This window comes from Phyllostomus hastatus, unplaced genomic scaffold, assembly GCF_019186645.2.
Source record: "Phyllostomus hastatus isolate PE091 unplaced genomic scaffold, TTU_PhHast_1.1 phas_scaffold_28, whole genome shotgun sequence".
NCBI lineage: Eukaryota > Metazoa > Chordata > Mammalia > Chiroptera > Phyllostomidae > Phyllostomus > Phyllostomus hastatus.
The window spans coordinates 9,377,009-9,394,203 of NW_025334022.1; the positions used below are offsets into that span (position 1 = coordinate 9,377,009).

General features: G+C 37.7%; 1 protein-coding gene across 3 annotated transcripts in view; it reads right to left on the reverse strand.

Moving 5' to 3' along the window:
• RNF128 (ring finger protein 128) overlaps positions 1–17,195 on the reverse strand; it is a 135,619-nt gene that overhangs the window by 64,246 nt on the left and 54,178 nt on the right. For 2 of the 3 annotated variants that reach the window (XM_045817552.1, XM_045817550.1), the window contains exon 1: positions 7,986–8,700. The exons of the other annotated variant lie outside the window; for it this stretch is intronic. In XM_045817552.1, coding sequence (XP_045673508.1) covers positions 7,986–8,472 — 487 coding nt within the window. In that variant the 5' untranslated portion in view covers positions 8,473–8,700. Of the gene's footprint in view, positions 1–7,985; positions 8,701–17,195 lie in introns of those variants that run through there. 3 annotated transcript variants of the gene reach the window in all.

The window sequence follows — 17,195 nt, forward strand, 5'->3', positions numbered from 1 at the left end:
TGACTATAAGTATAAAGGATACTCATTATAGAAAGTCAGAAAATACAGAAAAATAATCACCCATAATTCCACCAACTGGAAATAACCAAGAGTAACATTTTGGTGTATTTTCTTTTTAAAAGTTGAGACTTTTTAGTTGAAGGCAGCATTTAACTAAGCTCCTTCAACATTTTATACAAAATGATAATGATTAACATCTTGAGACAACCATACACACACACACCAACAAGTAAGTTCTAGTACCATTATCTTTTAAAAAAGGTCAAAATAAATAAGGTTAGATGAGGTTTTGAAAATCACTGATTTATATCTAACTTGAGCATTCAAGCATTAAAACCAAGTAAATCTTGACTAGGTTGTGAACCTAATAGCCTCCATCAAGTTAGGCATGAATCGTCAAACTTTCTTTTTGAAAGAAATCAATATTGTAGCAAGTCTATGGATAAATTCAAGCAGTAACTAACTATATACCACCATATATACAAAGATATACTCAGTACCAATAAAGAAAAAAACGGATCAGGAAGTGGAATAACAACAAAGAGCCCTTGTCCCCTGCTTTTCTCAAAGGGCTCCAAAGTGGGTATTAACAGCAAAATGTGGCAAATCTGTACTAGCTTAGTAACCACATCAAAAGTGCATGCAGTATGTAACTGATGATCACTATAGTTAACTAGCTTCAGTGCAGTGAAGGACACTGTTTCCATGGGTGACTAGGCTCCTACCACATGCTGCAAGACATCATTCCCTCAAGTGGTAGACAATTGTGCTGCTTCAAAAATTCTTCATCTTGGGGTATGAGGTAGTCTTGTGGGGTTCTGGTGCTGTTCTGTTTCTTCATCTAAGTGCTGATTAAACAGGTATGTTCACTTTGTGATAATTTACTGAAATATCCACTAATGATTTCTGTACTTTCCTGGTATGTATTTATTCTTCAATTAAATTTACATGTACAAAAAAGCATGTATACCTAGGCAGTACCTGTGGTACCCTATCAAGTAAGCTTTGGGGAAAACCCCAACAATAATTTACAGTTTAGTGGCCATCATGAAAAAGAAAAGCGATTTTAGTCAATGAGATGTTAATTAACAAAGCAACGCAAAAACTGGGTGCAAACTTTATTTGTGACAAAGATACCACCTCTAGGATTTTATGGGAGAAAATAAACTAAAGTACAAATGGTGATCAAACCTTTCAAAAGACCAAGGCCACAATAGGGGCCTTAAGTTAGATCAGATCAAATTTATGGTAAGTATAATTTTATATAAAGCTCTGTAGTGCATATTTTTGTTTTAAATGTTCCAATTCACACCACTGTTTGTCAACATTTTTGCACTTTCTTTCTCTGACTTGAAGGAAGAAAAGAGACACTCAATCTGTCCCCAAAGACCACCACCTTCAAATTATAAGATAACCCTCCTATTTTAATTATGATGGGGAAATGCTTATAATAATGAGCAGAATTCAAAATTGTACATACATTATATAATTCTTTAAATTATATATATGCATAACAAAAGAAGAAGAAAATGACAACAAAAACAATCCCGAATGCTAAAATGGTTATGTCTATGCATTTTAATGTCTTTCTTTTAATTGTAAGTATTTTTAATATTACATTAATACTCATGAAAAAATAATATTTATGATAAAAGCAGGCTACAAAGCTATACTTATCCATGGAAAAAGAGACAGGAAGGAATATCAATAGTACTACCTTTGTGAAATTATGCAGTTTTTATTTTTATTTTTAAACTTTTTTGTATTTTCTAAGATTACTGCAAAAAGCATACTTAATTTTATAATAGAAAATAACTTAGAAAATGTCTTTGGTACTTTCCTCTATTTCCTCCCTAAGCCTGGAAACAGAGATTAAATATAGCATTCTATATAAGATAACAGATATATTCCATTGACTGGGGCAGAAAGGTTTTTTATGTGCTTAGAAAAACAATTTTTAAGCTATGACCAAGCTATGTTTCCTTCCTTCCTTCCTTCCTTCCTTCCTTCCTTCCTTCCTTCCTTCCTTCCTTCCCTCCCTCCCTCCCTCCCTCCCTCTCTCCCTCCCTTCCTCCCTCCCTTCCTTCCATCCTGTTTCTATGTTATAGAATCCCACATTCACCAACATGTTCAATGGAAGCATTGCAGTTGGAGACATAAATTGAATGCTGGTATAAATCAAGCTTTTAAAATACTCAAAAATGGAAAAGTTGAATGTAAAAACCCATTGTCACCATTCCTTTGTTATCTCAGTCATTTTATCATTAGAAACCCATAAACTGGCCCATGATGGTGATTGCCATAAAAATTAGGAAACTTGCAACCTTGAAGTATTTGTACACTCTTATTTCTCCTACTTTTCCTTAATTATTTTGTATATTCATATAAGAAGCACAGTACATAGCATACCATAGACCCTTGATAAATCCTCAATGAATTGAATTTAAATCTTTCTACTAGATACTTTTCTAGTGAATCTTAAGATCCTCTGTCATTCTTGGGTATTTAAGGCAACTCCATAAGCATTTCCAGAGTACACACAGAACAAAGATTCCCATGGGGAATATGAAAATTAATAAGCATTAAAATGATTATGATCTAGTAGGAAGATAAAATATATAAACAAACAACTACCATCAAAATGCAGAAAGTAGTATAAGAGATAGAATGCTAAAGGAGCAAAGAAAAGGTATTATTTTGGTGTTTTGTGTGGGCTATGGTGGGAAAGGGAAAAGGAATTGAGAAATACTTCAAAGATAAGGAGGAATTTGTGTTGGTTTTTGAAGGATGGGTATGTTTTGATGAGCAGAGCTGAGAAGAAAAGGGTATGTAAGCAAAAGTAGAAGTACAGGCAAATGAATGATAATGGGGAAGGCGAGAGAAAGTTTAGGGATCAACATGAGAGAAGAGGCATATAAAGCTTCAAAAGTAGGTTGGGAGTAGATTAAGAGTCTTTTGGGAAATGTTGTCTAAAATTTATAAGTAATAGGCTTTTGAGCAATGGCATGTATGTGATGAGAGCTGTATTCCAGTGGCACTGTGGAAGAAGAACTAGAGGAAAGTAACCACTGGAGGCAGGGAGACCAATTAGGAGGCTAAGCATTTGTTCCTATGAGAAGACAGGAATTGAAAGCAGTATAATAACAGGTGCAAGAGAAAGGCAAACGTACCATATGTTAGAAGATTTAAAGTGATAGAATCAACTGGATGTGGCAGTTATTTATTGGAGGGGTGATGTTGAGGGCCTAGGTTTGAATGCAGTTAAGAAGATGTGTTAGGTGAATGGATGAATTAATAAAATACTAAAAATAAAACAGAAGACAGGCAAGAAAAGCAAGAGACTGCTTGAGAGAGGGTTTCGAAGGATTGGTCTACAGTATCAAATATAGTGCTGCAGAGATACCAAAGAGGATGTATCTGGAAACAGATTTAAGAATGGTATTTTACTATGGTAAATCATCACATCCAATCTCTTCTCATCCTCTTTTGAACTTCTTACACCACTGAAAAAGGTTATTTTCAAAGTCAGCATCCTAGGGGAATAAAAAACAGAATAAAAACTAAATATCAAGTGGCTGAGAAGGGACTGGGTGGTGATATATCAGAGTAAAATACTCTCCCAAGTCCTTTGTGAATAGAAGATTGATAGGAGATTGAAGGAGAAGCATTTATTTGAGAAAAGAATGACAAACACAAATGTGTCAAAAGATCAATTTCTTGTAAGGAATGCAATCTATTCACCCTCTTCCTAAAGAGTTAAATTTAGGATTTCACATAATGTGGACTTCGAAGTACTCTAGGCTATTAATTTCCAAGTTGTATACTACAAACATAAGATTTAATTTGCATTTTCTAAATATATTTAACTATCTTAACTGTGATGCAAAAATTATAGTAGTTTCATCTATGCTAGGCACTGTCCGCAACACTTTATCTGTATTATCTCATTTAATTCCAGCAACCTTACAAGGCAAGTTTATTATTATGCCCATCTTACACAGGAGAAAACTGAGACTTAGGGAAGTAAAATAACTGGGCTAAGATTTTAAGAATAGTGACAGAGCCCAGCCTTTTAATATGCTCTTACTGCCTTCCAATAATGCATTGAAACAACTGTTTTCTACCCAATCATTAACTTAACCTACTTAGTTCATTCACTTTCTTACAGGCCTTAGCAATAATGCTTCTCCTGTCAACTTTGAATATGTTTCAAGTTCTTGTAAATGTGTCATGGATTATGACAGCTGTAGCTCTCCACGGGTATTTCAATAAATTCATGGCTGCACATGTTGACTCAAGGAAAATTGTACAAGAAAGCATCTACATCACTTGAACCTGTGGGCTATGCTCAATTAGATAGCATGCAAAGTTCAGAACCATCTGTGTGGTAAAAGCAGAACAATAACAAATGCATGCGTACCTTGTCTCATTGTGACAATCCTACATTTTAGATGGTTTTAGTGCTTAGTCTGTTTTGGCTGCTTCTTATCTGATTTTTATAGTAGACATATGAATAGTAATTAAACTTTGAAACCAAAATGATCTCTTAATTTCCTCCAGGTTTCTGGATCAACTTGACTGAAAAATATTCAGTGATTGTAAGACAAGCTGTTAATAAACATATACCATTTACAATTATCATTTACAGTGAAACAAAATTCACTGGATACATTGCAAGGAAATACTACTATACAGAAATAAACTGTATAGGTTGATGCAAGGCTACAACTAACTACCTTTTGTAAAATGTCACTATACATAAAAACAGCCTAATTTTTCCTAATCAGTTGCTCTAATACAGTGGAATTTCTCTCTAATAAACAACAGTTTTAAAGTAACTGTTCTGAAACAGTTCTAAACCAGAACTAAACCAGTTAGTTCTGGTAAGGTGGAAAAGATGGGTCTTCATGGTCATAGGGCTATAATAGGTACTGTAATATGTCAAGTACTGTAATAGTGTGGATGGGTGCTCAGCACAAACTGAAAGGCCAAACAATTCAAGCACAGTCCCCTGAGCGAGTGGGTGACAAGAGATTTTGTGAACAAAGAAGACAGCATTAGCTTTTCCACATTTGGTGGCCCTTGTGCAATTCATAGCAATATATATTGAGATAATCAACACTTACACTTCAGTCCTACCTCTCTGCAGCTAAGATCCAAGAGAGGTAATTTTTGACCAGAGATTACAATGAACCCTAGGATTTATCTCAGGAATGAGCAAAACAAAGAAAACAGCCCTTTCAAAAAAAAAAAGTTCAACAACACACATGAATGAAATGCAAAGTGATTTTCCCCATGTTGAAAAGTAGTTTCTCCAGGAGTTTAAGGGAGAAATGTGATTCTACACCTCAATAACTAGGCAGCTTTTTTAGCTAGTTAGTTTAATGGTAAATTTTGCTATAGTCATCATCTTAGATAATAATAAATTTTTAAAGTACCAAAATACCTTTTGGAATATAGTTTAATTAATTGATCAATATTTAGGGCTTTATTTCTACATAGTATCCTGAAGTAAACAGCCATGATTAGATTCTCAGTGTATTCATGTCTTCAAAATGACAGTTGCATAATCATATATTTGTATGTTAAATTTCTGCATCTTGTTGTTAACCTCAACCTAGCATATAAATTTTTAATACATTACATCTTTAAGGAAAGCTTAGTAAGCATAACTAACTTTAATTGAGTGTTTATTATCTGCTAAGTAGTTTCCACATGTGATCCTTAACAATCGCAGCAATGTAAATATTATTTCCATCTTATAGATGGGGAAACTGAGACTCAGTAAAAGTTAAATAATCTGACTAAGGAAACAAAGTTGCTGTATGCTAAATACAGAATTTGATTCCCATTGACTACAATGCCTGTGCTTTTCCTAGCACACCATACTGTCTTTCAATGTAGTATAAGTAAAATGTATACAGAGTGCCTGGCACATAGCAAGAGCACAGCAAAAATTAATTTTATTATTCCCCAAAACTATCGGATAAATATTAAACATATATCCTTAATAGAAGTAGGATGAAAACAGACTAAATAGAGACTCTCGAATTAAAGGGAATTCTTTAATTCCAAATCATTTATGCAGGTGAGTCTTATTTGGAGGAGACAAAGTCAAACCTTTGCATTTAGGTATCCAATGCAAATGTAAGGACTTTTAAATTTACCAAGTCCTTATTCTTCATTTTCATTAGCCTTTGAAAAGGAGGTAAGCAGAAAAAAAACCCCTTATAGACAAAGACAACAAACTTTATGGTAATTACCAGAAAGAAAGAGGGGGGGGTGGGTAAGAGAAGGTATGGGGAGATAAATGGTGACAGAAGCAGACTTGCTCAGCATGGTGAACACACAATACACTATACAGATGATGTACTATAAAATTGCACACCTGAAACCTACATAATTTTATTAACCAATGTCACCCCAATAAAGTCAATATTTTTTTAAATGAAAAAGTAATTTCATTCTAATCAGTGAATTAACAACCAAGAGAGATACAGTTTTTCCTTTAATCAATATAAAATCATATTGAATCATAGAATTTTAGAGCTGGAAGGGATATTAGAGTTCATCTAGATCACTTTTGTCTCTACACTCTGCCAATTCGGCCTCCAACTCCTACTTCTGTAGTATCATTTGACTAGTGAGTAACTAAGTACAAGGTCACAAAGCTAGTAGATACAAAGAAGAGGCTAAGTCTCCCAACTTCCAATTCAGTCTTCTTTCCATTGTGCCACCCAGGTACTCAATGCAAGTGCTCTCTAGGCAGTACTAAACACACTGCTTTAGGGGAAAAAAAACCCTCTAAGTACTTAAATAAGTAGATTCATCTCTCCAGTGACTCCTAAATGGCTAATCCTATTAGCTAAACTTGACTGAGGAAGATGATGTGTTAAATTCTTTATAGGCATTATTTCATTTCATCCTCAAGGCAAACCTATGCCAGTAGTTCTTAGTTCTTTCCCATTTGATTGATGAGGGAACCCAGACTCAAAGGCTTCAGATAAGTTGCCCAAGGTCACAGGACTAGAAAGCAATGAATCTGGAATTCCAAGGCGTGACTTGAGGCCCAGCTCTCAACAATTACAATATACTGCTATTATGTCGCTTCCTTTTCATTCAGGATTTTATTCTTTGTTCTCTGGGGCTTAGGATCACTATACATATAGTCTGTATACCTAATCACAATTAGGGGAAAGGTTTCTGGAAGGATAATTGCATAGGGGAAAATAGTAACCCACATCATCTCCACAAATTTAAGACCCACTTGGCCTACTGTTTCCTAAGTCTAGGCCTTTGATATCCTCATGCACAAACTTCTTTTTTCCAATAACATTAATCACCTCTTTTGTCATGCAATAACACTAAATCAGATTTTTCAAAGGCAAAGGAAGGCACGGATACCAACAATCACTTGGAACCTGAGATCCCTGGGTGGAGAAGAGCCCAAGGGCTAAGTAAATTTTCCACATAAACTGCAATGAAGTTAACAGGGCACAGTAACACAATCTTGTACCTGATACTAGGAAACATGGAGAGAATAACAGGGAGAGCAGAGGGGAAAATCTGCTGCAGGCCTGAGGCTGTTAAACAGAAAAGAGTGAGGAAAGGATTTCCAGACAGTATTCTACCAAGTCATTTCAAAGCCAGTGCCCACCACCAATTAATCAAATGCAAGCCACCCTTGTGAAACATCAGGAAAAGGCGATGCAAAGCTCCCCAACACTCTTTTTCGAGTTGCCAGCCTCCACACTTTTTTACCACAGAGGCAAATTCTAAAGGATTTTTCCGTCCAACCCCCAAACCTCCCCCACGCTCAGGGTTAATCTCCAGGAGGAAAAGATCCTGCTTCACTTGGTGGGAACAGAAAGGGCACTCATTTTCTTTTGGAACAAGGGGATAGAAGGAGGAGAGCACTGAGGAAAATAAGAGAAACTGGCCTTGAAAGGGGTTTGGAAAGGGGACAGTTTAGTAGCTGCACTCACCCGGGTGAGACATTGGGATGACCTCATTGCGGGTCCCAGGGAAGTTAAAGATGACGGCTCCAGATGCCCCTCTCTCATAAGCCAGATGGATCTTGTCTGCGAAGGTGCAGCCCCCTCCGCGCTGGATGAGGGCCAGCCAAGAGACTTGCACTGTGCTTCCCCAGTCCCCTGGGACCGTGGGCACCGTGAAATTCGTTTGCGGGTTACAAGCATTGAGTGCCCCCGGCCCGTCTGGCGGTACCAAAACCCCGGCCACAGGCTGGAGCGGCGAATCCTGGCCGTACACGCCCTCCTCGCTCAGTTCCCACACGGTGCGGTTCACCCCGGTGTGCGGAGCCCGCCAGGACACGTTGAGGTACGCTGTCCACACAGCTTCTGCTACTCGGGAGCCGGGGGCACAAGGACTCAGGGCCAGCAGGAAGCACCACATCAGCAATCGGGAAAAGCCACAACCATCGGAGACCCCAGCCCAGGGCGGTGGCCCCATGGCGCACGCTCTGCGGTTCTCTAAGGCCGATGACACGCGCCCTCCTTCCTCCAGTCAAGACTTCGGCCTGGACTAGGTGCTCGCCAGGTGGGGAGGAGGTGGGGTGAGATTGGCGCCAGCAGCAGCTAGGTTCAAGCCCCGAAGCACGTAGCTTTGGTACAGACGTTGCCTCAGATGCAGCTCTTCGCTGCTCCAGTACCCTTCGCTGTGGCTGCTTAGGGCTCTGGAGCTTTGGCATGAAGCTCCGCCCAACCAACTGGGGGTAGAGGTGGCTGGGAAGGAGGGCAGGAAACTAAGGGATCCGCCTCTTAAAAGGGTAACAGAATGGACAGGCATTAGAGTAGGATCTGAGGCTGTGGCCAGGTGTGTGCAGTGGTTTTAGGGAAAATGCACAGGTGAGGAACTATAGAATCTGCGAACATAAAAAAGTTCATTCGTTGGTAACATTAGAGTCCGTTTTGAATTTCAAAAACATTTTTTGTATCTTAACATTTGCCTAAAGTGAGTTTCAGGCTTACGGTGCCAGAAAGTGAAAGTAAATACTAAAAAGCACAGATCTGGAGGGTCTGTGTTGTAGTCAAAAGAATTTGAGTAGGTGGGTGGTGCTAGAGGCAAGCTCTTTATGGAGTCTCTGAGTGGGGGAGGGGCAGGGCAGGAAGAGCAACTTACTTTTTGTTTTTAATAAATGAACCGTTCCCCTTTCCTCCTCCAAACAAGCGTCATACCTGTGTATTCCTTTCTTACCCTTACCCCATACTAAATATACTGCAACAGAGCCCACCTCAAAAAGTAATCTTAGTCCTCAAAAAAGAATTACGTTTTCACACATGTCAAAACTAAGCCTTTTTTTTGTCTTCTATGAACCAAGGTTATCCAAATGGATATGTCTGCACAATTCATGACCTTAGGTACTATCATCTTTTTTCCATTTCTCACTATCTAAAAGAAGCGTGACTCATCTTGGCAATTTATTCATGGCACTATGATGGAGGACACCCACAAAACCAGAATTTAGCCCTGGCTGGTGTGGCTCAGTGGATTGAGTGCCGGCCTGAGAACCAAGGGGTTGCTCGTTCTGTTTCAAGTCTGGGCACATATCTGGGTTGTGGGCCAGGTCCCCAGTGGGGATCATATGGGAGACGATCACACATTGATGTTTTTTCCCTCTTTCTTCTTCCCTTCCCCTCTCTCTAAAAATAAATAAATAAAATCTTTAAAACACCAGAATTTATTTATAAAAATTGTGTATTTATTCTTACATGTTTAACCTTCAGTCACCTTCAAAGTACTCTCCATTTGATGGAGTACACTTATTGAGACGTTTTCTCTCACTGCTCAAAAAAGCTTTTGAACTTGGTTTTAATACCTTTTAGTGCTTCTGCTGTTTTTTCTTTCGACTCTTTCTTATTAGCAAAATGTTTCCCTTTGAGGACTTTTTTCATCCAGGGAAACAAAATAAAAATCATTTGGGGCAAGATGGGGTGTATACAAATGGTGAGGCACAGAGCTCATGCTGTTTTTTGGTCAAAAACTGCTGAATGTTGAACACCACGTGGGCTGGTACTCCTGTAAATCTTCAAAAAAAAATTCACTAAAGCTGAACACAGCCTCTCACAACACCATCTATTACACTGATACAAATGGGTTCCTAGAACATTCACCTAGTGTGGGAAGTCTGTACTACAAAGGACCTGCCCTCCAGAAATTATTCCGGTTTTGGGGGGGCGCCCCCTCATATTGCATTATGATTTCTCCTTACTTTAAGTTGTCAACTTTTATGCACTCTGTTGGTTATTACATTTAGTAGGTGCTCAATAACTACACATTGGATTAAATGAATTAATATACCTGGTGTCAGATAATTTTTGACCTTGGGGAAATTACTTCTCTGTGCCTCACTTTCTTTATCATCTGTAAAATGTACCCATTTTACCTACCTCTTAGAGTTATTCAAATGATTAAATGAGTTACACATGTGAAGTACTTAAAATAGTGTTAAGCAGAATGTAAAAATTCTATCTTTAAATACTATTATTAAGCAGGTTCAGGGTCTGATACTTTTGAAATAATCAAGTTGTTACTTTGAGGTAATAATCAGAGACAATAATGTTCAGAATATTCAGCTTTAGACACTTTTTCAGTTCAAAGAAACATAAGTTACTCTATCCAGCCAAACATTTGTTAAATTCCTGACCAGCCAATCACTCCCCTAAGTCCTGGCCTGACATTTACTTAATATTATTCCCAAAGAGTAAACATGGGACAATTCTGCACTTGATACTTTTATAGCTTGAAAGAAACCTAGTGGAAAGTTAACATCCTAACCAAAAAGCACCTAGATTTCAAATAAATGGGCAATTCTGTGGAACATGAACCCTAGGTGTTGAAAGGGACTTTAGAGCTCAAGGGGACAGGTGTATGGGACCAATAATATGGAACTCCTAACTACTGATGATTTAAACATCTAAGATAAAAATTAGCTGTGGGAAAAGAAAATGGTAGGATCAACCACCTCTCAGAAATGGTACAATTCCAAAAATTGTTTGAATTTGTTATGAAGAGCTTTCAAAATTCAATGTTACCTGCATGACAATCAACCTTGGAGAAGCAATGTGTACTATGGAGAAGCAATGTGTTCAAAAGAAAAGAGATCTTACATCTGGAGAGGTATTTGTTAACTTCATTCATTCTTTTCTCAAACAAATATTTATTGCACATCTGTATACCAGTGATGGGCTAAGCATTGGGGTAAAAAAAAAAACAATTAAGACATCAACTCTGCTCTCCAAAAGCTCAAGAGTAACTTTGATGAAACAAACAAGCAAACTGATGATTACAGTATAGAGTGCTATATGTATATAGTGTAAATATACACTATACCTCTGATAGAGGTATGCATAGGACAGTAGTGGGTATAGAGAAGAGGAATCCAACCCAGGCTGGGAAATAAGGAAAAGCTTTACAGAGTTTATACCTGTTCCAAGTTTGAGAGGTTAGCCTTTTTAGGCATAGAGAAGTGCAAGGAAAAGTGTTAAGGCATGAAACTGAAAATGCTGGAAAACAAGCACTATGGGCTCTATAAACACAGCATGGTTGGATGCTACCCAGAGCACAAGAGATAAAGTTCTAGAGGTCCACAGGGGGCACTTCTTGAGAGTCCTTTGGGAAAAGCTAGGGAATTTGGACTTTATCCAGAAGCAAGCAATAATAGAATCAAGGTTTAATAATGGAGTAATATATAATCAGATTTGAAATTTGGACATCGTTATGGCTTCTCTGTGGATAATAGATTGCAGGGAACAAGAGAAGAAGATAGAAAGTTGTTGGCAGTGCTCCAGATGAGAGATGAAGGTGGCTTGGACTAGACAGGTAGTGGGAATGAAGATAAATAGACAAATTGGAAATGTATTTTGGAAGTAGAATCAAAAGAATTTGTTTGGAGGATGAAAGAGAGAGAAGAGTTAGGATTTCTCTGAGGTTTTTGGCCTGGAAGACTGGTTGACACTCGGTTGATCAGGAAAAAGTTTATAAGTGTATAGAGTAGGTAGGAGGGAGAGATGACTTTAATGTTGAAATGTTGATTTTTAAGTACCTATGATGTAGCTAGGTAGAACTCTTTGGTAGGCAGTTGGATTTTCTGGTTACTGAACACCTACCAAGTGTTCACTGGAGAGGCATGAGTATACAGAGACAAAAGAAACAGTCCCTGCCCTCAATGCATTCACAGTTTAATAGGAAAATCAGAGAGGTAAACAGATAATAATGGTACAGTGTAGTAAATGTCATGACTGAGAAAAGCATAGGATTCTATGGCTATATGGGTGTGGCTGAGTCTTTAAGGACAAATAGAGTTAATCAAGCAAAGAGAGTAAGGATATGCAGACATAGGAAATAGTATATTACATGAAAATGCCACATTCAGTAGTCAAGTATGGTGGAGATATAAGTTGCAAAAGGAGAGCCAAGGAAACTAACACTGGTCAAGTAGGTTGTGCCAGAACATGAAGAGTTTAGAAAACTACAATATGTTAATGATTGTGGCCACAATACATATTCATACACATTCACACACATATACATAAAGTAAATATGGCAAAATAATAATTATTAAATCCAGGTGGTAGGTATGTAAGTGCTCAATGTACTATTTTTCAATTTTTCTCTATATCTTAAACTTCTTTTTGAAATTATTTTAAAATTGTGGATTTATATTAAAGTATGTGGAACAAATGAATATGATCAGACCTAGCACTAAATAGATCCTCTGAATTATGAGGACAAACAGGACACAGAGAGACTAATGAGAAAGCTAACATTCCAAGGACTATTCTGGAGGTCTGGCTCAATCATGGTGATGGAGGTGTCAGACTATGATAGCTTGATGACATGAACCATTAAAATCATCCCATGAATTCCCCTTGCTACAAATCCATCCACATCAAGCAATCTTCTTATTATCATTTAGCTCCTCGTGTAAATATGGATAGGGGAAGATAATGCACTGATGGGTAAACACTAGTATCTAGTCAACTTGAAAGTTGTACTTCTCATTATAAATTAATCAATTAGCATTCTGGCTTATATGTTGGTGTCTTGTGAATTTACTTAAGTGTGAATCAATCCTCAGGAACCCTGCCTCTGGTTCTACTACAAATCAAATCTCAAAGCTTACAAAGCTAAGAACATGACTGCATCAAAGTCCTTCCACTCTATGACGACTTGTCTGGGTAATTGTCTTTCCCCAACCATATACCTGTCTTGGTGTGATTTCTTTTCAAACTGCTGCAGAGCCTGGCTAGGAATGAGGTCTGTTAATGGGAAACAGCAGCAGCATCTTCAGGGAACTTATAAAAAGAGAAGAATCTGGGGTCCCTCATCAGACCTGCTGAATCAGAATTTGCATTTTAACAAGATTCCCAGGTGATTTGTACACATATATAAGTTTGAGAAGCCCTGGAGTAGACTAGAATATTCCTGATGTGTAGCCAGCACCGAACCTCTGCTTGAACACATTCAGTGTCAGAGATTACTACCTCACAAAGCATCACATCTTGAGTAGTATTACACTTTTCTTGTAGCAAAATTCTTACAAGCATTGTCTGACTTTGTTTCAGTCCTTCCTCTTCCTCCTGCCTGACTCTTCCAACCCCATGTTTCTGTGCTATTTGTTGGCTATAGCCACCAGGGCCTTTGCCTTGAGCAGTTTCCTTGTACCAGACCTCACCTGATTCCTGGCCCTCAAACTAAATTTACTATATATATCTCCTCAGGGTCCTTCTGTCTTTAAGGCTAAGAACTGCTCATTGAGTATTAATTATGGGCTATACATGCATCATCTCATTTGATTCTCACAATCATCAATCATTATGTAAATTTTCAGAAGAGGAAACTGGCCCAGAGAGAATTAACAAGTTACCTAAGATCATATAGCTAGTAACAGAATGAGGATTTCAATGCAGTTCTGACTGTAAGTATTAATATTTGAATAGTGACTCAGTATCTTCCCTTTGGAGAGTGGCATTTGTACTTCAACATTGCCTTATATCAAAAAAAGTTAGTTTAAGTGAAATGTTTCTTGTATGCATTTCAGGCACTGTGACCAGCAAGGGAGATGTATTTGAGACAGGAGCCTTTTTGAATTCCTCAAATCTTATAAAAAATGTTAGCCCTTCCAAATGTTTATATCAGCAATACTAAACAGAAAGCTATCCTGAGCAATGATGAACTAATAAACAGAGCAGCATCCCGCAGAAGCAACAGCAGGGCACCACTATGGCCGATTAAGTTTCCAGTCACACTGAGTTTCTGCAGAGGTGCAGAAATGAACTATACTGTTCAGCCTTTAATATATCTGCTAGAAATGAGGCATCACATCTAGCTTCCTACAATTAAGTAAATGGCAAAGCACCATCTGGGACAACTAGCGTCCTGGCATCTGAGCAATGCTGTGGCTACACAGCTCGACAAAATAGGTATAGAGAATGTGTGGAGAGGGATGGCAATAAATGTCCTCTCTAGGCAGCTGCTCTACAAACACCAAGAAGAAAATTATGGGGGTGTACAGAAAGAAAGCAGGCAAAGAAAACAAAATGAAAATCCAAATGTGATGCTACAGCATACTTTCAAATAATATAATATCACTTGTAAATGCAAGTAAGCCTCAGTCTGCACAAGTAGGTATACAAACCTTAGAAAACAGGGGGATTTTTTTTAAAGCTTTCATACGCTCAAGAGGCAGAATTTCAGAGAGGAGCTTTACAACAGTATATGTGCTATATATGAAACTGAGAAGAATCTTTTCATACCCATAACACTAACAGATAACATGGAGAGTCTACTCTGGGCCAGGTACCTTATACCTATGACATAAACATTATTATGCTACATCTTAGTGAAGAAGAAACTGAGGTTCAGATTAAGCAACTTGCTGAGATAACCCAAGGCAACCAAATGACAATTAGAATTTGACCCCCATGTCTTAGTACAAAACTACACTCTTCTCATTATAGAACTTTCCACTCAACACAACACTACCTTTAAAAGCAGAGGTAGGAAGGAAACATATTCAAGCATTTCACATGCATTAATTATATAATCTGACTCTTACAATGGGTAATACAATTCTACTATAAAATAATTCCCATTTTTTCAGATGAGGAAAATGAGGCAGAGACAGGTATAGTATCTTGCCAAAGTTCACACAGTTAGTAAGTGGCAGAGGTGGAATTCAAATGGGAGTATGTTCGACTCCAAATTCTGTCATTTTCCCTTTGTTGTACTACCTTTCTTACCAGGTAGAAAGAATGGGTGTTTTTTAGCCACATCTAGTAACACATTTTAGCACACTAATAAACCCCTCACTAAAGGGCTCTGCTTTTCTGCTGAGCAGCCCCAGAAACTGTAGGTAACAAAGATTATGGGAGTATACTATTTAGTACAGTGCTTCATCATGTATATGTGTCTGCATCTTCAGCTGTACACACTTGCTCACATGAGAGTGTGGAGAGGAATGCCTAAACCTGTGTTATGTGCAGAAAGGACATTTTATGTCCACTGATGAAAACTGGTACAGAATGAACTTATATTGATTGAGGACAATACAGAAATTTTGAGCTAAATTGTGTTGACTTGACTGGTACTAGGGGATCAAGTCAGCTATCTTGAGTTTGGGGAATAAGTGTGGGCAAGGGCCCAAGGCATAGGGGCAGGAATGGCTTCAGGGAAAAATTAGGCAGGGGAGCTGCTGCAGGGAACATTGGACATGAGTGGTTTTTACCCTGCATTGCATTATCAGGGCAATCTACTGGGGAAACTCATCTGGTCTCATGCTACCTCCTCTCCTTCCTTTTCAGGTTTCTAGTAAGATGATTTCAAAACAATAAAATCTTTGACCACAATAAATTTATGTGCATGTTATTTTAAAAACTTGGGGATACTAGAAGAGAAAAATGTTTTTATGAATTGTGTCCTACAGATAAGAGCATGTCTGAGGTTTACTTCCAATCCATTCATACTATTCAGTAGACTAGAACCACACAACTCCCCCATTCCAGTCTCTGTTATTTTTAAATATGCTGTTGACTGGTCATGTGACACTGAGGAAATTTCTCTTTTTTCTTTCTCAACTACAAAATAGAGATAATAGTAATGAAAAATTATATAGATATATTTTGAACCACTTAATCTTCAGATTAAAGCTTAACAAATGAAACAGTATATGTGAAATAAATATCTATGATCTTGCCACTGCCTAGGCCAAGTGAGCTAAAGAAGAAAGTGGGCCTGGCAGGCATGGATATGATCAGTTTACCAAATTAGGGAGGACTTAAGTTCTTAAAATGCACATGAACAGTGAGTTTATTTTAACATACAGACAGAATGGGATTCTTTCTTAATAGGGACCAAATTTGATAATTCCCAGCAAAACTTAGGCTTCTGAAAAACAATTTAAGAATAATCATACTTATAATATAGTGCATAATCACAATCACCTACTGAGGCCAAGGCTTGTCCTTTAGAAGCTAAAGTTAGCCTGAGTGTGAGTAAAAGCAGCCTTTGTATTCCAAGGGGCAAAGTCACAAATTCACAGCTGCCAACTATATGCATTAAGATTAGCTGCAGCTGGTCACAGCTCAAAATTGATTAATAACTAGGAGTAAATAAGCATCTTGCAGTAAGTGACAAGGTGCTAGCATATAGTTGAAACAACTAAAATCATCTGGCTTTCCACTCATGATTAGCACAGTAATTAAGAATTTGGTAACTGTTTTGCTTTATGCTGGTTGGTCATAGGAAACAGGTAACGGACAAACAGGTCTTCAACAAAAGGGTATTTTATGGCTACCATAATTACTTTGGTTTGATTTCACTACAAATCATGCAGTACAGGAACTTTAATGAGGAAAAATACTAATGGGAACATCAAAAGGAAAAATGCTCAGGTTCCTTGAACTACAGTACACTCTGGAATCCATAAAATCACTCTTCTTTAGCTACTATCTTCCAGTTAGCAGACAGAAAGTACACATTTATTCCTAAGTTCTCTCTGTGTTATTTTGGGTAGAGATAGCATCAGTATATTTCATGTTCTTCATAGAAAACTATTTCAGGACATTGCACAAGATAAATGGACTTAACTGATATATAGAGAGAGACTTTCATCCCAAAGAAGCAAACTACACATTCTTTTCAAATGCACATGGAACATTTTCAAAGATAGACTA